Raw genomic sequence first — 21,860 nt, 5'->3', positions numbered from 1 at the left:
AGTGACCGCCAACAGCATGGTCCCCAGGACACCCACACAGTGCAGAAAAAAGTTCAACGACCTCACTCGGGTTGTCAGGGTGAGTACCCTTTCCAGTATCCTCTTCAGCCCTGCATGTGCACCTCACTTTACGGCCAAAGGGTCCTGAAAGCCCCAATGCCCAGCCCTCATCCAACAGCTATGGGAATCTCATGAAAATCACATGCACATTCACCACTTTACACACTGTCAGGGCTATTCGACCATGGGAGACAGTGCAGGCAAGATGAGGGCTTGACAGTGTCAGGCCTATTCGACCATGGGAGACAGTGCAGGCAAGATCAGGGCTTGACACTGTACGCAGAGGCCATCCTTTCTCTTGCAGGGCAAGCTGGCCCACAATCGGAGGCAGCAGCGACGGACCTGGGGGGAGGCCGTCCTGACCTTAAAGACCTGAGCGACCTGGAGCAGCGAGTGGAGCAGATAATGGGAGGCCGGCTGATTGGCCCCGTCGCCACTGGAGATGCTGACCCCGTTCTGGACAGCAATGGTAAGGTCATCACCTTTTTCACCTCTCTCTTTCCACTTGTGCCTCACACCAGCATCCTTTGCCACTCTCGAACCAATGCAGTGCATTGCAGCACTCATGCCTCCCTCGCTGCCGCCCTGTCCTCACTATATAGCAACTCCTGTGCCTCCCTGCTTTCAGATGCTGAATCACCAGGTGAGGAGGCGGGCCCTCAAGCTGCCATTGGGACCGAGTCAAAAGGCGAGGAGGAGGAGGAAGAGGAAGCCAGCCCATCAGTGCCACCCTCAGCCGAGGCAGCCCATGGCCATGATGGGGACACGTCTTCCCTGGAGGGGAGCAAGGGTCTGATGACGGTGAAGCTCCGGGGCCCAGCGAGCTGCAGCAACGCGGGAGGGGTGGGGAAGCTCGGCGGCCTTCTCCCCGGAGGGTGAGTGTGGCCTCCAGTCCTGCTACGGTGAGCGCAGAGGAGGTGCGGCTCCTTGGTGAAATGGGTGCCCAGGCTGAGCGCAGGCACATTGAGCTCATGGCTGCAGTGGCAAGGATGCCTGACTCCATAGAGTCACTGTCAAGGAGTGTTCAGGAATTCAGGGCAGCACAGGCCAGGAGTCTGCAGGACTTCAGGGCAGCACAGGCCAGGAGTCTGCAGGACTTCGGGGCAGCACAGACGGCTTCCAGCCAAGTGCTTAGTTGTGCCATGCAATCACTGGCTGGTCTGATGCAGACACAGATCAGGGCCACACGGGCACTAACTGCTGCCACCCTCGCTGGATCGGCCAGGAATCGCCGGGGCCCTTGCCGCGCCGCAGCAGCCCAGCAGTCTGTGCTTCAGCAGATTGCTGCGCATGCTTCAGTGCTGGCCCGCGCGAGTGCCAGTGTATCGGCCGACCAGGGAGTGCCTGTGCTGTCAGGTTGGCAGCATTCCTGCTGCCAACTGTCACTCCTCCAGTGCAGCTGCCACCACCCGTAGGACAGACTGCTGCCGCCCAAGCAGTTGGAGTAGTCAGCAGCCGGGCCCTCCAGGCCCAGAGCTGGTCCAGGCCGTCCCCCAAGGGCATCTGCCGACTCACCATCTGACCCTCAGCAGCCTTCCCCCAGCCTTGCTGCAGCCACTGGGGTCCCATTAAGGAGCTGCAGGGCAGGAAGGGGCAAATTGCGCAACCGAGGCGGACCACCCTCGCAGGCGAAAAAGTAGACGGTGTGGCAAAATGTTGTTTTTTTTTGTTTTTTTTTTAAATATGAAGACCGAGGATCATGGTCATTTTTGTTTAACTGTTTTTTTCATTTTCTCCAGGTTGAGAGAGCCAGTTATGTGTCTGACTGTTTTTTGGGGGGGTTCTGTGTATTTGTTTCTCATGCGGGAAGGGCACAGAGTTTGTAAAATAAAAAATTGGTCTTTATTCAGATTGTCCATGTTTGCACTTTGAACTATTTGTTGCCATGACCGGCTGAGGGTTTGCGGAGCGGCTCCATTCATGTTCTTTCAATGGCACAAGCCATTCCCTGAGAGGGGGCCTAGAACCGACTTGCAATAATCCGCCGACGGACGGCCCTTGCACTTTGTGTCTCCCTCCCGTCTTGGTGCTCCTCCTCCTCCGGTGGTCCTCCAATGTCTGCTGGCAGTGGCTGAGTCCTGAGGATAGCCAGGTTGTGCAGCATGCAGCACACTACAATGAAATGGGAGACTCGCTCAGGCGAGTACTGTAGGGCTCCTCCGGAATGGTCCAGACAGCGGAACCGTTGCTTGAGCACGCCGATTGTGTGCTCAATGATGTTCCTGGTCGCTTGATGGCTGTCATTGTATCGTTCTTCAGCAGGGGTGCTGGACGCACGGAGCGGGGTCATGAGCTAGGTGCACAAAGGATAGCCCTTGTCCCCGACAAGCCAGCCTCCTGGGTGAGCCGGGGCTTCGAAAATGTCTGCCACAGAAGTCTGGCACAGGATGAAGGCATCGTGGCTGCTGCCTGGAAAGCAGGCATTGACAGCTAGTATGAGCTGCCTGTGGTCACACACCAACTGGACGCTGAGCGAATGGTAGCCCTTCCGGTTGCAGTAATCCTTGGCATTCTGTAGAGGTGCCCGCAAAGCCACATGCGTGCAGTCAATGGCGCCCTGTACCATGGGGAAGCCCGCTATTCTTGCAAATCCCATTGCATGCTCTTGCTGCTTGTCTGGGGTCATGGGGAAGGAGATGTACCGACGTCTCCTTCTGAAGAGGGCATTCGTCACCTGACGGATGCAGCAATGTACCGCGAACTGGGAGATATTGGCAATGTCCCCAGTAGCGGATTGGAAGGAGCCGGTGGCATAGAAGTTGAGAGCCACTGTCACCTTCACTGCCACCGACAGACGTCCTGCTCCTCAGCTGTGGCTGCAGATCTCTCTGAAGCAGGTGGCAGATCTCAAGTGACCACCTCCCTTCTGAATCGCAGCCTCCGAACACACTGCTCCTCAGACATGTTGAGATATGAGAACTGCTGGCGGTATACCCTGGGTGGGTAAGGCCTCCTGTGCCGACGCCTGTTGGCCCTTCTCCGTCTGGCCATGACTGGCACTCTCTCTCGGCGTCTCTGAGCCCTTTGAATGCAATGCAGAAACCCAACGTTTCCACCCATTGCAGCCCCCAGTATATGTGGCGACTCAAGGCTATGGCACTGAAAGTTAAATCCAAATGCAAAGCTCTGGCCTGAAGCCAGAAGTACCTGTGCGAGCGCTGAGTCAAAGCAGAAAGCTCTCTCCCTTCATCTCTCTCCAAATCTCTCTCTCTCTCACACAGGAGTGGAACAAAATGGCTGCCACAAAGAATGCAGGAAGAGTCCCCTTTAAATAGCGCCCCCCCCCCCCCCCGCGCCCCACAGCGACTGGGAACCGTTCCACTCAACCAGTCGCTGGGGGCACCAGGCGCACAGAAGGGGGGGCGCCACTGAAGTTCCGGTTCGGGATGCTCCAAGGGCGTTGCACCACGAAATGATGTCAGGATCTGCTCGCGCAGCTGAGTGGGCGCTGCGGTTTTGCGCCGCCGCCAAATCTTGACTGAAGTTCGAGAGAGGCGCCCCCCTCCTCCTCCTAAGGCGCTAGCGGCTGGCGCTAACAACTGAATTTCTAGGCCTAATTCTTTGTAACAACACAGGAGGAGGTCACTGCCTCTGCTGGTCTTAACAGAGCAATCCAGTTAGTCGCCCTTCCCCCTGTTCTTTCACCACAGCCCTGCACATTTTGTATTCATACAATTCCCTGTTGAATGTTGCTATTGGATCTGCTTTCACCCTTTCAGGCAACGAATTCAAGATCACAACACGCTGCGTGCAAAAAAAATAAAATTCTCATCCTGCCTCTGGTTCTTTTGCAAATCACCTTCAATCTGTGTCCTCTGGTTACCGACCCTTCATGTACAGAGGTTCCCCTCGCAGTATGCAGCAGCACGCGATCCCCTTCAATCTGTGTCCTCTGGTTACCGACCCTTCATGTACAGAGGTTCCCCTTGCAGTATGCAGCAGCACGCGATCACACCCACATACTCTCAGTTACAAATTGGAAATAAGTTCGCTGCTAAAGATTCCTTATTCCTTTACAGTTTTCTTTTTTTTTAAATTCACTTATGGGATCTGGGCGTCGCTGGCAAGGCCAGCATTTATTGCCCATCCCTAGTTGCCCTTGAGAGAGTGGTGGTGAGCCGCCTTCTTCAACAGCAGCAGTCCGTGTGGTGATGGTACTCCCACAGTGCTGTTAGGGAGGCAGTTCCAGGATTTTGACCCAGTGACGATGAAGGATCGGCGATATACTTCTAAGTCAGGATGGTGTGCGACTCGGAGGGGAACTTGGAAGTGTTCCCATGCGCCTGCTGCCCTTGTCCTTCTAGGAGGTAGAGGTCGCGGGTTTAGGAGGTGTTGCCGAAGAAGCCTTGGCGATTTGCTGCAATGCATCTTGCAGATGGTACACACTGCAGCCACAGTGCGCCGGTGGTGGAGGGAGTGAATGTTTAAGGTGGTGGATGGGGTGCCAATCAAGCGGGCTGCTTTGTGCTGGATGGTGTCGAGCTTCTTGAGTGTTGAGAGCTGCACTCATCCAGGCAAGTGGAGATTATTCCATCACACTCCTGACTTGTGCCTTGTTGATGGTGGAAAGGCTTTGGGGAGTCAGGAGGTGAGACACCCAGCTCTGACCTGCTCATTGCCACAGTATTTATGTGGCTGGTCCAGTTAGTTTCTGGTCAATGGTGACCCCCCACGATGTTGATGGTGGGGGATTCGGCGATGGTAATGCCGTTGAATGTCATGGGGAGGTGGTTAGACTCTCACTTGTTGGAGATAGTCATTGCCTGGGTTGGGTGTGTAAGTATCTGCCATCACAGCCAGCAATACGTTGTGTTAACCGGCAACCTTGCATTACAAGAGGAAGCTGGGATGTTCTACAGGCCGTGCCATGTTATCAAAGGGCGAGTGAGTCGGCCCCGATATATTTGGCTTACTATACTGGAGTCCCTTTACACGTCTTGCAGGAACAGGAGGAGGCCACTGAGCCTCTCAAGCCTGTTCCGCCATTCAATGAGATCATGGCTGACCTGTGGCCTAACTCCATAAACCCGCCTTTACCACATATTGCTGAATACCTTTGTGTGGTAAACCACTTTTATCGTTCACTATCGTTACACTATGGTTATCACTGTTTATATCGTTACACTATGGTTATCACTGTTCACACTGTTGTATCACTACACAAGGTCACCTCTTGTCACGCTGTTATACCTGGGCTGACCACAGCTGACTCCGCCCATGGCTCCGCCTGCTTGCCCAGGTAAAAAGGTGGTCGACTGGCTATTCCTCCTTGTTGGACCCGATCACCCACGAGGGTGGGCTCTGTTATTTAGCCAATAAAAACCTATAGTTACTATCTTAACTCGTCGCTTTTCATTGGATGAATTGATAGGTATATCAATTTTATTGGCTAAATTTTGAAATGAGTTGATCGGAGCAGCCAGACGACCAGCCAAACGGCCAGCTACAACAGCCACAGCAGTCGGCCTGGCTGCGAGCCCTCCGACCGCCGTACCTGGATCTAAACCCCCAGGCAGCGAACTCAGCCCTCGACTTCGAACACTGGCTGAGCTGCTTCGAATCCTACCTGGGAGAATCCGGCGTGCCTCCGGGATCCAAACTAAGAGTTCTGACTGCCCAGGTGAGCCCTAAAGTATTTGCATTCATCCGGGACCTTGCTACATACGAGGACGCCCTCAACCTGCTGAAAGAGCAGTACCGGAGCCCGGTAAATTCTATGTATGCCAGACATCTAAGATCCCGCTCGCAACAGCCAGGACAGTCTGTAGATGAATTTTTACGGGCGCTACAAACACTCGGCAGGGACTGTGACTTTAAAGCTGTAACGGCTGCAGAAAATACTGAAGGGAATATCCGCGATGCCTTCGTGAAAGGCCTTCGGTCCGACTACTCACGGCAAAGACTGCTCGAATCAAAGGACCTCGACCTAAACACAACTGCAGCCCTCGCTCGCTCTCTGGAAGTGGCCCATCGGGACCTCGAGGCGTACTCCAGGTACTGTGCTGCGCGACCCTGGGACTCGGGCCCGACCCCGGCCGCAATACCCCTCGCACCGCCGCCTCTGGGACCTACCTCAGCGTCGGCGTCCCAGAACCGATCGGGACCGCCACCCCCGGTACCGGCTGCGACATCGGAGCCCCGCGATCGGGCCGCCGGCTGCTTCGACTTGCTCCAACTGCCACAAGAAAGGCCACTTCGCGAAGGCCTGCAGGGGGAGAGCCACAGACGCCAGCAGTGCCTCATGCGAGTTGTGGGGGCGGCCATCTTTCATCAAGGCCACAGATGCCCGTATCCCCTCGTGAGTCATGGGGTGGCCATCTTTGATCAAGGCCACCGACGCCAGCAGTGCCTCATGTGAGTTGTGGGGGCGGCCATCTTCTCCGCCATGTTATTCAACGTCGTGGGCGCCGCCATTTTGTCCACCACACTCGACCGCCACCTTGTCTCCAGACCCGACCACCGCCTCACCCGCAGACTACAGCAGCTCGCTCAGCCATACACTAGCCTCCGTCACACTGGACCAAGCTCGCCCGCATCACCTGTCCAATTCCATGATGGACATCAAAGTAAACGGCCACGCCACGACCTGCCTGTTCGACAGCGGAAGCACGGAGAGTTTCATCCATCCAGACACGGTGAGCCACTACTCCCTCACTGTCCGGCCAACGCGCAACCGGATCTCGATGGCGTCGAGGTCCCATTCTACAGACATCAGCGGCTACTGTGTTGTGACCCTGTCGGTTAGGGGCACGGAGTATAAAAATTTTAAACTCCTCGTCCTGCCCCAGCTCTGCGCTGCCGTCCAACTAGGGCTGGACTTCCAATCCCACCTTCAAAGTGTCACTTTGGCATACGGTGGACCCCTCCCCCCCACTCACAGTCGACAACCAGCAGCCTTTAAACCGCCCACCGCGTACCACCTGCGGCCTATCCACCCTCAAGGTCCCGCCCCCCTCCCTGTTCGCTAACCTCACCCGCGACTGTAAACCCGTCGCCACCAAGAGCAGGCGGTACAGCGCCGGGGACAGAGCTTTTATTAGCTCTGAGGTGCAGCGCCTCCTGAAGGAGGGCATCATCGAGAGGAGCAACAGCCCCTGGCGTGCCCAGGTCGTAGTCGTTAAGACCGGCAATAAAAACCGCCTGGTCATCGACTACAGCCAAACCATAAACCGGTACACCCAGCTGGACGCATACCCACTTCCCCGCATATCTGATATGGTCAATCAGATTGCACAGTACCGGGTATTCTCTACCATCGACCTTAAGTCGGCCTATCACCAACTCCCTATCCGCCCTGAGGACCGCCAGTATACCGCCTTCGAGGCGAATGGCCGCCTCTACCACTTCCTTAGGGTTCCCTTCAGCGTCACCAACGGGGTTTCGGTCTTCCAAAGGGAGATGGACCGGATGGTTGACCAGAACGGGCTGCAGGCCACGTTCCCTTATCTAGATAACGTCACCATCTGCGGCCGCGACCAGCAGGACCACGATGTTAATCTGGAGAAATTCCTCCGTACGGCCGAACCTCACTTACAATAAGGAGAAATGTGTGTTTAACACCCCACGTCTTGCCATCCTCGGCTGCGTAGTAGAGAACGGAGTCATCGGCCCCGGCCCCGACCCCGAAAGAATGCGCCCCCTTATGGAGCTTCCCCTCCCCCACTGTCCAAAGGCGCTGAAGAGAACCCTGGGGCTCTTTGCCTACTATGCCCAATGGGTGCCGAATTATGCGGACAAAGCCAGACCCCTCATGAAGTCCACCTCCTTCCCCCTGACGGCAGAAGCGTGCGCAGCCTTCTCCCTCATAAAGGGAGACATTGCTAAGGCCACAATGCACGCGGTGGATGAGTCTATCCCTTTCCAAGTGGAGAGCGATGCATCCAACTTCGCCCTAGCTGCAACCCTTAACCAGGCGGGGAGACCTGTGGCCTTCTTCTCAAGGACCCTCCAGGGCCCTGAGATCCGACACTCTTCGGTCGAGAAGGAGGCCCAGGCGATCGTGGAGGCAGTACGACGCTGGAGGCATTACCTGGCAGGCAAACGATTTACCCTCCTCACCGACCAGCGTTCGGTCGCTTTTATGTTTAATAACAAGCTGAGGGGCAAAATCAAGAACGACAAGATCTTGAGGTGGAGAATCGAGCTCTCCACCTATGATTATGATATCTTGTACCGGCCTGGTAAACTGAACGAACCCCCAGATGCTCTATCACGAAGTACATGCGCCAACGCGCAAATTGATAGACTGCAGACCCTCCACAACGACCTCTGCCACCCCGGGGTCACCAGACTTTACCACTTCATTAAGGCCCGCAACCTGCCCTACTCCATCGAGGAGGTCAGGACCATGACCAGGAACTGCCAAACCTGTGCCGAATGCAAACCGCATTTCTTTAGGCCAGACAGAGCAAGCCTGATCAAGGCCACCCGCCCCTTCGAGCGCTTGAGCATCGATTTTAAGGGGCCCCTCCCATCCTCTGACCGTAATGTGTACTTCCTCAACATCATTGATGAATACTCCCGTTTCCCCTTTGCCTTCCCCTGCCCAGACATGACCAGTACCACGGTCATCAAATCCCTGACCGACCTCTTCGCCTTGTTCGGGTTCCCGAACTATATACATAGCAACCGGGGCTCATCCTTCATGAGCGAGGAACTTCGCCAGTTCCTACTTGCGAGAGGCATTGCTGCAAGCAGGACCACCAGCTACAACCCCCGAGGGAACGGCCAGGTGGAAAGAGAGAACGCGACTGTCTGGAAGGCCGTCCTCTTAGCCTTAAAGTCTAAGGGCCTCCCAACCTCTCGCTGGCAGGAAGTCCTCCCGGCAGCGCTGCATTCCATCCGGTCACTGCTTTGCACGGCCATTAACGCCACCCCCCATGAACGAATGTTTGTTTTCCCCAGGAAGTCGACTACGGGAACCTCGCTACCAACATGGCTGACTTCTCTGGGGCCCGTCTTGCTGCGGAAGCACGTGAGGGCCCATAAAACGGACCCCCTGGTCGAGAGGGTGGACCTCCTGCACGCCAACCCCCAGTACGCCTATGTGGCATACCCAGACGGGCGGGAGGACACAGTCTCCTTACGAGACCTTGCACCCTCGGGCACCCCTGAGACACCACCGTTACCCCCCACCACTCCCCCAAATCCAGCCCAGGTAGACGGCATGCCGGAACCCCACGAGCCTTCGCCGACCACGCAGACACCAGCATTAACATCGGATACTGCACCACCGCCGCCGCGCCGATCAGAAAGACTTACGAGGCCTCCGGACAGACTGACATACCCGAACTGGTAGTACACTTCACCCCGCCGGACTCAAATCTAAACAAGGGGTGAATGTGGTAAACCACTTTTATCGTTCACTATCGTTACACTATGGTTATCACTGTTTATATCGTTACACTATGGTTATCACTGTTTACACTGTTGTATCACTACACAAGGTCACCTCTTGTCACGCTGTTATACCTGGGCTGACCACAGCTGACTCCGCCCATGGCTCCGCCTGCTTGCCCAGGTATAAAGGTGGTCGACTGGCTGGTATTCCTCCTTGTTGGACCCGATCACCCACGAGGGTGGGCTCTGTTATTTAGCCAATAAAAACCTATAGTTACTGTCTTAACTCGTCGCTTTTCATTGGATGAATTGATAGGTATATCACTTTGGTTAACAGAAATCTCTCAATCTCAGATTTAAAATTAATTGACCGAGCATCAATTGCCATTTGCGGAAGAGAATTCCAAACTTCTACCACCCTGTGTGTGTAGAAGTGTTTCCTAACTTCACTCCCGAAAGGTCTGGCTCTAATTTTTAGACTCTATCCCCTAGTCCTAGACTCCCCAACCAGCGGAGATCGTTTCTCTCAATCTACCCTCTGTTCCTCCTAATAGCTTGAAAACTTCGATCAAATCACCCCTTAAACTTCTAAATTTTAGGGAATAGGCCTTGGAGAGGATGCAGATGAGATTTACCAGAATGGTACCAGAGATGAGGGACTTCAGTTATGTGGAGAGACTGGGGAATCTGGGGTTGTTCTCCTTAGAGCAGAGAAGGTTAAGAGGAAATTTCATAGAAGTGTTCAAAATCATGAAGGGTTTTGACAGAGTAAATAAAGAGAAACTGTTTCCAGTGGCAGGAGGGTCAGTAACCAGAGAACAGACTGAAGGTCATTGGCAAAAGAACCAGAGGGGAGATGGGATTCTTTTTTATTTTAACGCAGCGAGTTACGATGATCTGGAATGCACTGCCTGAAAGGGTGGAGGAAGCAGATTCAATAATAACTTTCAAAAGGGATGAATACTTGAAGGGAAGAACATTTGCAGGGCTATGGGGAAAGGGCAAAGGAGAGTGGGACTAATTGGATCGCTCTTTTGAAGAGTCGGCACAGGCACGATGGGCCCGAAATGGCCTCCTTCTGTGCTGTACGATTCTAGAACCGAATCAGCGGAAAGAGAAAGCAGCCCTTGGGGTTACTGCCAGATTTGCAATCCCAGCTTCCACTTGCTGAGCGAGGAAAGTTTACGCAGTCTGTCTGCTTGCACCCCCGGCTCTCCAAAAAGCCCAAGGGAAGGAGGACATCTATGAAAGAAAGCTCTTTGAATAATTGTTTTTTTTTTTTTTTTTTATAAAAAGGCAGCGGACGTGTACCTGGAATGGTTTGCTTTAATGGCAGACTCTGCGGCTGACCGGTCTGCACCGACTGAAGAATGATGGTCTTTGCCGGGCTGGCGCTTGGCGCGGTAGGCAACGTCGTCATGACAACCGGTTTGGGCTGGATGGTCGGCTTGCTGCACAGGATGCTGTTGGCCTTAGTAGTCGTGGTGGCTTGTACTGGAGCGAAGGAGAAACAAAGTGAAATTACAGCAGGGGACACACTGCCCGATATTTACGGAACACACGCATCCAACTCCTGCTGCTGCCCGTCTGATCTCAGCACCAGGCATCGGACTGCAACAGGGTAATACCCCATTATCCAATGATAACACAACTACTGGACTGCGCAACACTTTAAATCAACGCTGCGCTTTTTGTAATACCTAAAACGCCACCGGATACATTTTAGCATGATGAAAAGGGCTAAAGAATTATTCCTTAATTCACAAAATTCATCTGCTAATTCAGAATAATGAAAGGCCGTGTGTGAACTCGGTTTATCTGGATCAATCACAGTTTGCATAGCGGCTGACTGCATATAACGGCCCCTAATTCAACACCAATTGGAACATCAGGCTGAGGCCCTGCAAGGGCTGTTGTAGGTGCTCTTATGCAGCAGGGCCGGAGGCACACTGTTGAGGGACAGCAGAAGGAGCTTTACTCTGCTATCTGTACTTAATTACAGCACAGTACTTAATAACAGCACAGAAACAGGCCATTTGGCCCAACAGGTCCGTGCGGGTGTTTATGCTCCACACGAGCCTCCTCCCACCCTCCTTCATCTCACCCATCAACATATCCTTCTATTCCTTTCCCCCTCATGTGTTTATCTAGCTTCCCCTTAACTGCATCTACACTATTCACCTCAACCACTCCCTGTGGTGGCGAGTTCCACATTCTCACCACTCTCTGGGGAAAGAAGTTTCTCCTGAATTCCCTATTGGATTTATTAGTGACTAGCTTATATTTATGGCCCCCGAGTTCTGGTCTCACCCGCAAGTGGAAACATGTTCGCTACGTCTACCCGATCAAACCCTTTCATAATCTCAAAGACCAGCTCACCCCCCAGCCTTCTCTTTTCTACAGAAAAGAGCTCCAGCCTGTTCAGTCTTTCCTGATGGGTAGAACCTCTCAGGCCAGGTATCATTTCTAGTGAACCTTTTTTGCACTTTCTCCAGTGGCTCTGTCTCCCTTTTTATCAGATGGAGACCAGAACGGTTCAGAGTGCTCCATATGTGGTCGAACCAAGGTTCGATACAAGTGATAGCAAGTTCCATTCCCTGGCAGTAGCATTCATTCCTCTGATATATGGTGTAGCACTTTCTCCTCCCGTACAAAAGGCAACCATTTAGATTCTGGCAGGCAAACCTCATCGGTAGTCTCACCCAACTCTCAGGACAGCACCGGGGGGGCAAAGCAGTAGACACAACTGGTTAGCCCGGCTAACCTGGAGAGTGGAACTGCTGGGGCCAGAACTCAAAGTATTCTTTCGGAGAATTAGACCGAGTTGCACTCAACGAATCTTTTTTTTTTAAAGTTTAATTCACGCTTTAAAAGAATGTCATTTACTTGCTGGTCCTTGTTTCACTGGCGAGGTCCCATTTTCCGTTTTTACCACATTGAGCTGAACCACATTCAGCGGCGGCTTGAGAATGTCCCCGAATGTGCATGGCGGTGTCGGAGGATCCTCGGTTTTCACAACTGGAAGTGTTGTCTCAGTGTTTAGGGTCTGATGAGGCTACACATTTGGGGGGGGGGGGGGGGGGTGGGGGGGGGAAAGGCAAACACCAGTGACTTTACTCAACATGTACAATTTTACAAAAAATCAAATCAAATCAAATCAAAATCAATCAAATCAAATCAAATCAAATCAAATGGGGTTTTACTCCCCATTATTTGCAAAGCTGCCCCCCCCCACCCCCCACAATCACATAACCTCCCGTTTAGGTTTTCCTGGATGATGTAAAGTTGAACACCTTGCTCCCTGGCCTCTACTAAAGGTGCGAGATTTTCAGGGCTGCGTATAGAGACGCCGCTATTCCTGGCCAGAATGGAGATGGTTAGGTGATTCCCCCGGCAATCTCACATGCTGTAAGTGACTGGGATTGATTTTAAGCACATGATCCCTTTAGCCTTAAGAAATATATCGAACTCCTTCTTGAATATATTTAATGAATTGGCCTCTACTGCCTTCTGTGGTAGAGAATTCCACAGGTTCACCACTCCCCGAGTGAAGAAATTCCTACTCATTTCTGTCCTAAATGGCTTACCCCTTATCCTTAGACTGTGACCCCTGGTTCTGGACTCCCCGGCCATCGGGAACATCGTTCCTGCATCTAATCTGTCCACTCCTGTCAGAATTTTATACGTTTCAATGAGATCCCCTCTCATTCTTCTAAACTCCAGCGAGTATGAGCCCAATCGACCCAATCTCTCCTGATACGTCATTCCTGCAATCCCAGGTATCAGCCTGGTGAATCTTCGCTGCACTCCTTCCATGGCAAGAACATCCTTCCTCAGATAAAGAGACCAAAACTGCACACAATACTCAAGATGTGGTCTCACCAAGGCCCTGTACATCCTTGTTCCTGTACTCGAACCCTCTCGCTACGAAAGCCAACATACCATTTGCCTTCTTAACCACCTGCTGCACCTGCATGCTTACCTTCAGCGACTGGTGCACAAGGACACCCAGGTCTCGTTGCACTTCCCCTTCTCCCAATCTATTGCCATTCAGATAATAATCTGCCTTCCTGTTTTTGACACCAAAGTGGATAACCACGCATTTATCCACGTTATATTGCATCTGCCATGCTTCTGCCCAATCACCCAACGTGTCCAAATCATACTGGAGTTTCTCGGCATCCTCCTCACAGCACACACGCCCACCCAGCTTTGTGTCATCTGCAAACTTGGAGATATTACATCTATTTCCCTCGTCTAGATCATTAATACATATTGTGAATAGCTGGGGTCCAAGGACCGGTCCCTGTGGTACCCCACTAATCACTGCCTGCCACTCGGAAAAAGACCCGTTTATTCCAACTCTTTGCTTTCTGTCTGCCAAGCAGTTCTCTATCCAAGTCAATACCTTGCCCCCAATCCCATGTGCCTTAAGATTACACGCTAATCTCTTATGCGGGACCTTATCAAAAGCCTTCTGAAAGTCCAAATACACCACATCCACTCGTTCTCCCTTATCTATTCTACCAGTTACATCCTCAAAAAATTCCAGTAGATTAGTCTAGCACCTTTTGTAAATCCATGTTGACTTTGTCCGATCCTGTCACTGTTTTCCAAGTGCTCTGCTATTACATCTTTTATAATGAACTCTAGCATTTTCCCCACTACCAATGTCAGGCTTACCGGTCTGTAATTCCCTGTTTTCTCTCTACCATCTTTTTTGAATAGTGGGGTATCTTTAGCAACCCTCCAATCCATGGGTACTCTTCCAGAGTCTATAGAATTTTGGAAGATGACCAGCAATGCATCTACTATTTCTAGGGCCACTTCCTTAAGTACCCTAGGTTGTAGATTATCAGGCCCTGGGGATTTATTGGCCTTCAATCCCATCAATTTCCCTAACACCATTTCCCTACAAATACTGATCTCTTTCAATTCCTCCCTCTCATTAGACCTTATGTTCCCCAACATCTCTGGGAGGTTATTTGTGTCCTCCTTTGTGAAGACAGAACCAAAGTATGTATTTAATTGGTCTGCCATTTCTTTGTTCCCCATTCCCCTGATTCTGACTGCAAGGGACCTACGCTTGACTTCACCAATCTTTTTCTCTTCACATGACCTTGTCCACTCTCTATTCTAAACACTCCACATGCTTGAATGTTCTGACCATTTCCATCCCCTGGGTTTTCCCATGTTTCTGACGCTCCCTCCTGTTCCCTTTTGATTTCACTTCTATCTGGTGCCCCTTTTACTTTTTCCTTCCCTCGGGTATTATTTAATTTGCCGTGTCTCGGATGGTCCCTTTGTCATGTCCTTCCCACTGGTGTTCTATCTCACCCTAGTTCCTCTCCCCTGCCCCTCTTTACCTTTAACTTCCCAGCTGGAGTCTGTGGTTCCCTTGGTGTATTTCTGCCCGTGTTTTGATTCTCCTCTGTCTCTGGGCTCCAACGATTCTCGATGTTCTTGAGGTTTTTATTTAATTCTACAGGAGTCTCTGGAGCAGTTGCCACGAGTTTGTTCCCCTGCACCGATGAAACAAACAAATCTCACCAACAAGACATTGTCACTCGGTTGTAGTCGCCCTGACCTCAGGTGACATTTGGACCATCCGCACCACCTGTGACTGAGACCGACACCCTTCAGTTTGCAGCTGGCAGGAGGCAGGGTGAAATTATGGGATGGACCTGTTAGTGACCTTTAACCCCGCAGATTGTCAGCGGGGCGGAGTTTTTCCCGCCGTCATTCGCTCCCGGATTGAAGATGGGAAAGATTCTCTCAGTGAAAGTGTGGAGATGGGACATGTTGTCCGTATTGTAAAATGACACCTATCCGCCCTCATAGTCCAGGTGCACCCCAATCCTCCGGGGCTCCACACTCGGGGTGAGGGGGGTCGGTGAGAGGGAGGTGCCAGAAAAATTGTCACTTCCGGTTCTCAGCCACACAATCCAGTATCCTGTCTCAGGTCGATTCTCCCTTTCCTCCCGGCAGACGGTTGGGTCACTCCCACAGCCCACTCAGTCTTGTTACCCACCTCCACCTCCCAGTAGTGTCTCCCTGATGTGAATCCCTCCGCTCCCAGGACACAGGGCCAGGAATCAAACCTCTCCGGGGTGTCTGGGAGCGGCTGCTGTTTGTCTCCGAGTCTCACGCTGGTCTGGTCCTCAGACAGGATGAGCCGGGGATTCGCTGTGTTCGGATCCAGAGTCAGAGAGGCTGGAGCTGGGGGAAAGTTAAAATAACACCGTCAGTGATTTAGTTTCTTGCTGTGATTTATTCAAACGCTTTCCTATTTAAAGTGACCACTCGGGCTCTGGGTTGTGTTCATGGAATCTGCTGTCACTCCAGGGTTTATGACCTGTCGATTTCGGCCCCGACTCAGCGCTGCAGCGGAAGCAGTGCCCGGAGATTACGCTGAGGACCACAAGGAATAGTCTTCGGTTCTAATCTACAAATTCGGGGTGAGTAATGGCACCGATCGTGCCTGGCTTGCAGCAGAGCTCACATAAGACCCAGCAGGAGTGGGGAGAAGAGGCCGCCATGGGGTGAAGAGACTGGGGTGAGGTGCGGTGGGGAAAAGAGACAGGGAAGGCAGCGGGGTGGGGGAGGTGGGAGACGTTGGGTAGACGGCAGAGGGGTGTAGACGGCGGGCGCTGGGGATGGAGGCATGTGGAGGGGGGGGGTGGGCAGACGGTGGAGGTGGGGGAGTCGGTAGCGGGACGAGTTGGCGGGGAGACAGAGGGGAGAGTCACAGTGGGGTGAACGAGAGAGCGCGGGTGGGGGAAGAGTTCAATCAAGGGAGGTAATAGCAGGGGGTGGAGACAGCGGGGTGATGAGGAATGAGTCTGCTGGGGGGAGAGTAGTTAGCGGCGGGGGGGGGGGGGAGGAAAGGATGTCTGGGGGTGAGGAGGAGACAGGGGGCGGAGGAGCCTTTAAAATGCATAAGGAATCGGTGAGAGAAACTCTAGGGGAGCGCAAAACGTGCGCGATCACATTGTCCGTCGATTATACGCTATCGGGCAGTGCCGAAAATGGAAAAATGGGGGAAGAATAAATAATTCAAGGGGGAAACTAGAAAAGTGGGAGCAAGAGTATACAGAAGTTGAGGAGGAAGCTGCGGCCCACATCATGAGTTGACCAACAGCCTGACCAGGAATACAAGCAAAACTGGAACAACCAGGCAACCCCCAAACTCAGAGACCCCAGCACCCACAGAGCAGGAATCCACCTTCTACTGGAACCTACACCAGGCACAGTCCAAGACAGATGATTCTTCCTGAAGCAAGCCCATCGATCCCGTGGATTAACAACTGACAATGTGATCATTTAATCCACGATCTGGGAGCCCGTTCAGTCTCTGCTCATCTGGATTTATAAAATCAGGAAAAGGAATAGAAGAGATTTACCAGGGCTAATGGCGTCTATCATTTCTCTCCACGCTGTGTACTGTAAAGGGCCGATGAACTTTCCGATAGACAGGGCGCCATCTGCTACTGACAGTACTTTATATTCCTCACTACTCCTGTAAACAGTAAACAGTTGATGTTATAAATTGTCCATGAACAATTTTCTGAGTTATTTTCCCAAACTGTGCAGAGTTTCAGTAAAGAGCATGTCCTACCTCCTCTTCCGACAAGCTTCCTCCTGAAACAAATAAAACACAATCTGAGTTGACAGAGACTGAGCGTCTGTATCCGGACAGCAGAAATCACACCTAGATTGTTACAAGCTGCTGATAATCCGAATTCTCACTGCTGCCCACACACAGGTAGAAAGAGGAAATAACCGCTCTATTTGATATATATCAATGACCTGGACTTGTGAATACAAGGCATAATTGACAACTTTGCAGCAGACACAAAACTTGGCAATGTAGTAAACAGTGAGGAGGATAGCGGCAGACTGCAGGAGGACAGAGACAGACCGGTGAAATGGGCAGGTGAAATTTAACGCAGAGAAGTGTGACATGCTAGATTTTGTTAGGAAGAACGAGGAGAGACAACACAAACTGACTGACAATTTTAAAGGCGGTGCAGGAACAGAGCGACCCGCGGGATCACTTACACAAATTGTTTAAGGTGGCAGGACAAGTTTATAAAGCTGTTAAAGGAGCAAATGGGATCATTGGCTTTATAAATATTGGCACAGAGTAGAAAAGCAAAGAGGTTCTGCCAACCCTTTATAACGCACTGGTTAGGCCTCAGCTGGAGTATTGGGTCCAGCTCTGGGCACCACACTTTAAGGAGGATGTCAAGCCCTTGGAGAGGGTGCAGAAGAGATTCACCAGAATGGTACCAGGAATGAGGGACTTCAATTATGTTGTGAGACTAGAGATGGTGGGATTATTCTCCTTTAGAGCAGAGAAGGTTCAGGGAAGATTTAATACAGGTGCTCAAAATGATAAGAGGCTTTTATAGAGTAAATGGGGAGAACCTGTTTCCACTGAGAGCTCGGTCCTAACCAGAGGACACAGATTAACATAATTGGCAAAAAACCAGAGACGACCCGGGGAAACACTCTGTTACACAGCGAGTTGTCGGGATCTGGAATGTACGACTGCAAAGGGCGGTGGAAGCAGATTCAATAATAACTTTCAACAGGGAATTGGGTAAATACTTGAAAAGGAGAAACAATTCTGGGCTATGGGGAAAGACCAGGTGAATGAGATTAATAGGTCAACTCTTTCAAAGGGCAGACACAAACACGATGGGCCGAATGGCCTCCTTCTGTGCTGTGGGATTCTATGATTGTAAGTAGTTGAAAAGCCTGATTTGTGTGTCAGATACTGGAACTCAACATCAGTGTCACTCACAGACACAGTGACTCCCACACCCACCGCACCAGACACACCCACTAATTTTAACTGTAACTCGATTCCAATGTGCGTTCTCGATGAATATTAAACTTGGGCAACACAGAAATAATTACAAACGTGCTGTCAAGATCACGGCAAGCCATTTCCGACAGTGTGGGAGCCGGTTAGTTCGGTGACAACAGCAGAACCGCCTCAGAATAGACAAAACAATCGGTTTAAATCAGTTTTGCTTTTTCAGAAACTGCTGCATTTATTTCAAAGTTATCATAAAATAATAAAATCATAGAATATCACAGCACAGAGGAGGCCATGCAACCCACCTCGACTGTGCCGGCTCTTTGAAAGAGCTGTCCAATTTATTCCCACACCCCAGCTTTTCCCCAGAACCCTGAAAATGAGGCCTCTTCAAGTACATGTCCCATTGCCTTTTGAAAGTTCCTGTGGAATCTGCTTCCTCCAGCCTGTCAGGTCGTGTGTCCCAGATCTTAACAACCCTCCGTCTGTAAACATTTCTCCTCATTTCACCTCTAGTTCTTTTACCAGTTATTTTAAATCTATGACCTCTGGTTACTGACCCACTCGCCAGAGGAAACAGTTTCTTCCTTATTTGCTCCATCAATTTTGAAAACCTCAATTAGGTCTCCCCTTAACCTTCTCTGCTCCAATTTAAACAATCCCAGCTTCTCCAATCTCTCCACATAACTGAAGTATCTCATCCCTGGTATCATCCTGGTGACCCTCCTTTGTACCATCTCCAAGGCCTTGACATCTTTCCTAAAGTGTGGTGCCCAGAAGTGAACACAATACTCCAGCTGAGGCCTAACCAGTGATTTCTAAAAGTTTAGCACGGCTTCCTTCTTTTTGAATTCAATGCCCCCATTTACAAAGCCAAGTGTCCCATATGCTTTCTTAACCATCTTCTCAACTTAGCATCCCACCTCCAATTATGTGTTCATCAGTTATTTTGTGACTGTGTGAAGGTTCACTGAACTGACCCGCAATATAATCCTCACCATCAGAAATGTCAGCCCGTCTTTTTCCTCCATCTGTTTCTGCAACTTTGAGAGTTTCTCCTGAATAGAATTTAAATTATCTTGAATTTCTCGAAGGTTTTTCTCCATTGTTTCTAGAATCGTCCCCTCTTGTTCCCTGAGATCGCTCATCAAATGCTGCTCTTTCTCACTGAGAATCTGGTGCATTTTAGCGAACTCGGATGTGATGTGGGTCTGCAGGCTGCTCGACTGTTCCTACCAAATGAAATGGGAGACATAATTAATGTACCGCGATAAAAGGAACAAAACTAACCGAGATCCCAGAAAATCAGCGCAGGGAGACCTTACCCTAACTGCGGAAATCTGCTGTTTCTGTTTTAATTCCGTTTCTCGAGCCGCCGATTTCTTCTCTGTGAGGGAATCTAAGGAAGATTTCAGCTGACCCTGGGATTGGGAGAGAAAAATCACAGAATAAAAGTGTTAGACCATGAAAATGTGACAAAATAATCAGGTGATCAAATCTGTTCCCTTTCAGAAGGTTGTGGGTTCAAATCCCACTCCAGGGACTTCAGCCCATAAATCTAGGCTGACACTCCAGTGCAGTGCTGAGGGAGCGCTGCACTGTCCGAGGCCCCGCCTGCTCTCTCAGGTTGATGTAAAAGATCCCAAGGCACTATTTCGAAGAAGAGCAGGGGGGAGTTATCCCCAGTGTCCTGGCCAATATTTATCCCTCAGTCAACGTCACAAAAACAGATTATCTGGTTATTATCACGTTGCTGTTTATGGGAGCTTGCTGTGCGCAAATTGGCTGCCGTGTTTCCCACATTACAACAGTGACTGATCTTCAAATAGTACTTCATTGGCTGTAAAGCACTTTGAAACGTTCGTTGGCCGTGAAAGGCGCGATATAAATGCAAATCTTTCTTTCTTCATGCTTTCTTACCTTGTAGATTCTAACAGCTTGTTTAATGGGCATGGGCCGGTGCTCTCTGTGTTCCCGCGCATCTATACAAATCACACAGATCAGTTTCATGTCAGTTTCACAAAACAGCTTCAGTTCTTCCTGATGTTCCTCACAGTGAAGTTTACTTTCCTTCTCTTTCGGATTCAGCTTTAATTTTCGAGCTTTCTCGGCCAGACTCGCTAAGGCCGGATTTACCCTGAGGTTTCTTCCCGGAAACTCCTCTCGACATTCCGGGCAGGCGTTTCTCCGCTTCTTCGCCCAGCACCGGGTGATACAGGAGCGGCAGAAGTTGTGGCCACACTCCAGTATTACCGGGTCGGTGAAGAAATCCAGACAGACCTGACAATTTAAATCCTCGGTCCAACCCTCCGCCTGCTGTCTGGAGGCCATGTTCAGTTTCAGTACTTCCTGGTTGAACCTGCTGATGTCACCTTTCTGTGGGCGGAGCCTCCCCGGTTCACAGTCACAGCTCACTCTTGCATCCCTCGAGGGGCTATTCTGGAGGAAATAATATCGCAGTAACAAAGGGAAAAAGCAGTCTGTGACATTTTAGGGTGCACCCAGCATCAGACTGGGACAAATGGGCATTTTACTAAGACTGGGAATCTGGAGAGGGGAAAAGGAGGAGTAACAGAGAAACATAGATTAGGAGCAGGAGTCGGCCATTGGGAAGATTGCTGGACTACAACTCCCAGCAGGCACTGCCAGCCCGGGGCGAGGGGGAGGGAGGGAGGGAGGGGGGGGGCGAGGGAGGGAGGGAGGGGGGGGCGAGGGAGGGAGGGAGGGGGGGGCGAGGGAGGGAGGGGGGGGCGAGGGAGGGAGGGGGCGAGGGAGGGGGCGAGGGAGGGGGCGAGGGAGGGGGCGAGGGAGGGGGCGAGGGAGGGAGGGGGGGAGGGGGCGAGGGAGGGGGGAGGGGGCGAGGGAGGGAGGGGGGAGGGGGCGAGGGAGGGAGGGGGAGGGGGCGAGGGAGGGAGGGGGAGGGGGCGAGGGAGGGAGGGGGAGGGGGCGAGGGAGGGAGGGGGAGGGGGCGAGGGAGGGAGGGGGAGGGGGCGAGGGAGGGAGGGGGAGGGGGCGAGGGAGGGAGGGGGAGGGGGCGAGGGAGGGAGGGGGAGGGGGCGAGGGAGGGAGGGGGAGGGGGCGAGGGAGGGGGCGAGGGAGGGAGGGGGGAGGGGGCGAGGGAGGGAGGGGGGAGGGGGCGAGGGAGGGAGGGGGGAGGGGGCGAGGGAGGGAGGGGGGAGGGGGCGAGGGAGGGAGGGGGCGAGGGAGGGAGGGGGGAGGGAGGGGGCGAGGGAGGGAGGGGGGAGCGAGGGAGGGAGGGGGGAGGGGGGAGCGAGGGAGGGAGGGGGGAGGGAGCGAGGGAGGGAGGGGGGAGGGGGCGAGGGAGGGAGGGGGGAGGGGGCGAGGGAGGGAGGGGGGAGGGGGCGAGGGAGGGAGGGGGGAGGGGGCGAGGGAGGGAGGGGGGAGGGGGCGAGGGAGGGGGGAGGGGGCGAGGGAGGGGGGAGGGGGCGAGGGAGGGGGGAGGGGGCGAGGGAGGGAGGGGGCGAGGGAGGGAGGGGGCGAGGGGGCGAGGGAGGGGGCGAGGGGGCGAGGGAGGGGGCGAGGGGGGCGAGGGAGGGGGGCGAGGGAGGGGGGCGAGGGAGGGGGGCGAGGGAGGGGGGCGAGGGAGGGGGGCGAGGGAGGGGGGCGAGGGAGG

At 52.6% G+C, this 21,860-nt stretch overlaps 1 protein-coding gene across 2 annotated transcripts in view; it reads right to left on the bottom strand.

Moving 5' to 3' along the window:
* Window positions 1–20,869, bottom strand: part of LOC147096401 (zinc-binding protein A33-like) — a 438,937-nt gene extending 418,068 nt beyond the window's left edge. Inside the window, exons 1-7 of one of the 2 annotated variants that reach the window (XR_015074891.1) lie at window positions 20,147–20,869; window positions 19,552–19,647; window positions 19,225–19,458; window positions 17,018–17,040; window positions 16,803–16,918; window positions 14,766–15,618; window positions 12,290–12,454 (exon numbers count right to left, since the gene is read on the bottom strand). Coding sequence is in view for 1 of the 2 variants with exons in the window: in XM_085975163.1 (XP_085831289.1) it covers window positions 16,803–16,918; window positions 17,018–17,040; window positions 19,225–19,458; window positions 19,552–19,647; window positions 20,147–20,557 (880 nt within the window). In the remaining variant the exon portion in view is untranslated. Of the gene's footprint in view, window positions 1–12,289; window positions 12,455–14,765; window positions 15,619–16,802; window positions 16,919–17,017; window positions 17,041–19,224; window positions 19,459–19,551; window positions 19,648–20,146 lie in introns of those variants that run through there. The other variant, XM_085975163.1, reaches the window with a different exon arrangement.
* Between the last annotated feature and the right edge of the window lie 991 nt (window positions 20,870–21,860).

This window comes from Somniosus microcephalus, unplaced genomic scaffold (assembly GCF_052327205.1).
Source record: "Somniosus microcephalus isolate GS21.2 unplaced genomic scaffold, FLI_Smic_1.0 unresolved_chr1, whole genome shotgun sequence".
In the NCBI taxonomy this organism is placed as follows: Eukaryota; Metazoa; Chordata; class Chondrichthyes; order Squaliformes; family Somniosidae; genus Somniosus; species Somniosus microcephalus.
This window is presented reverse-complemented; position numbering and strand designations above follow the sequence as displayed.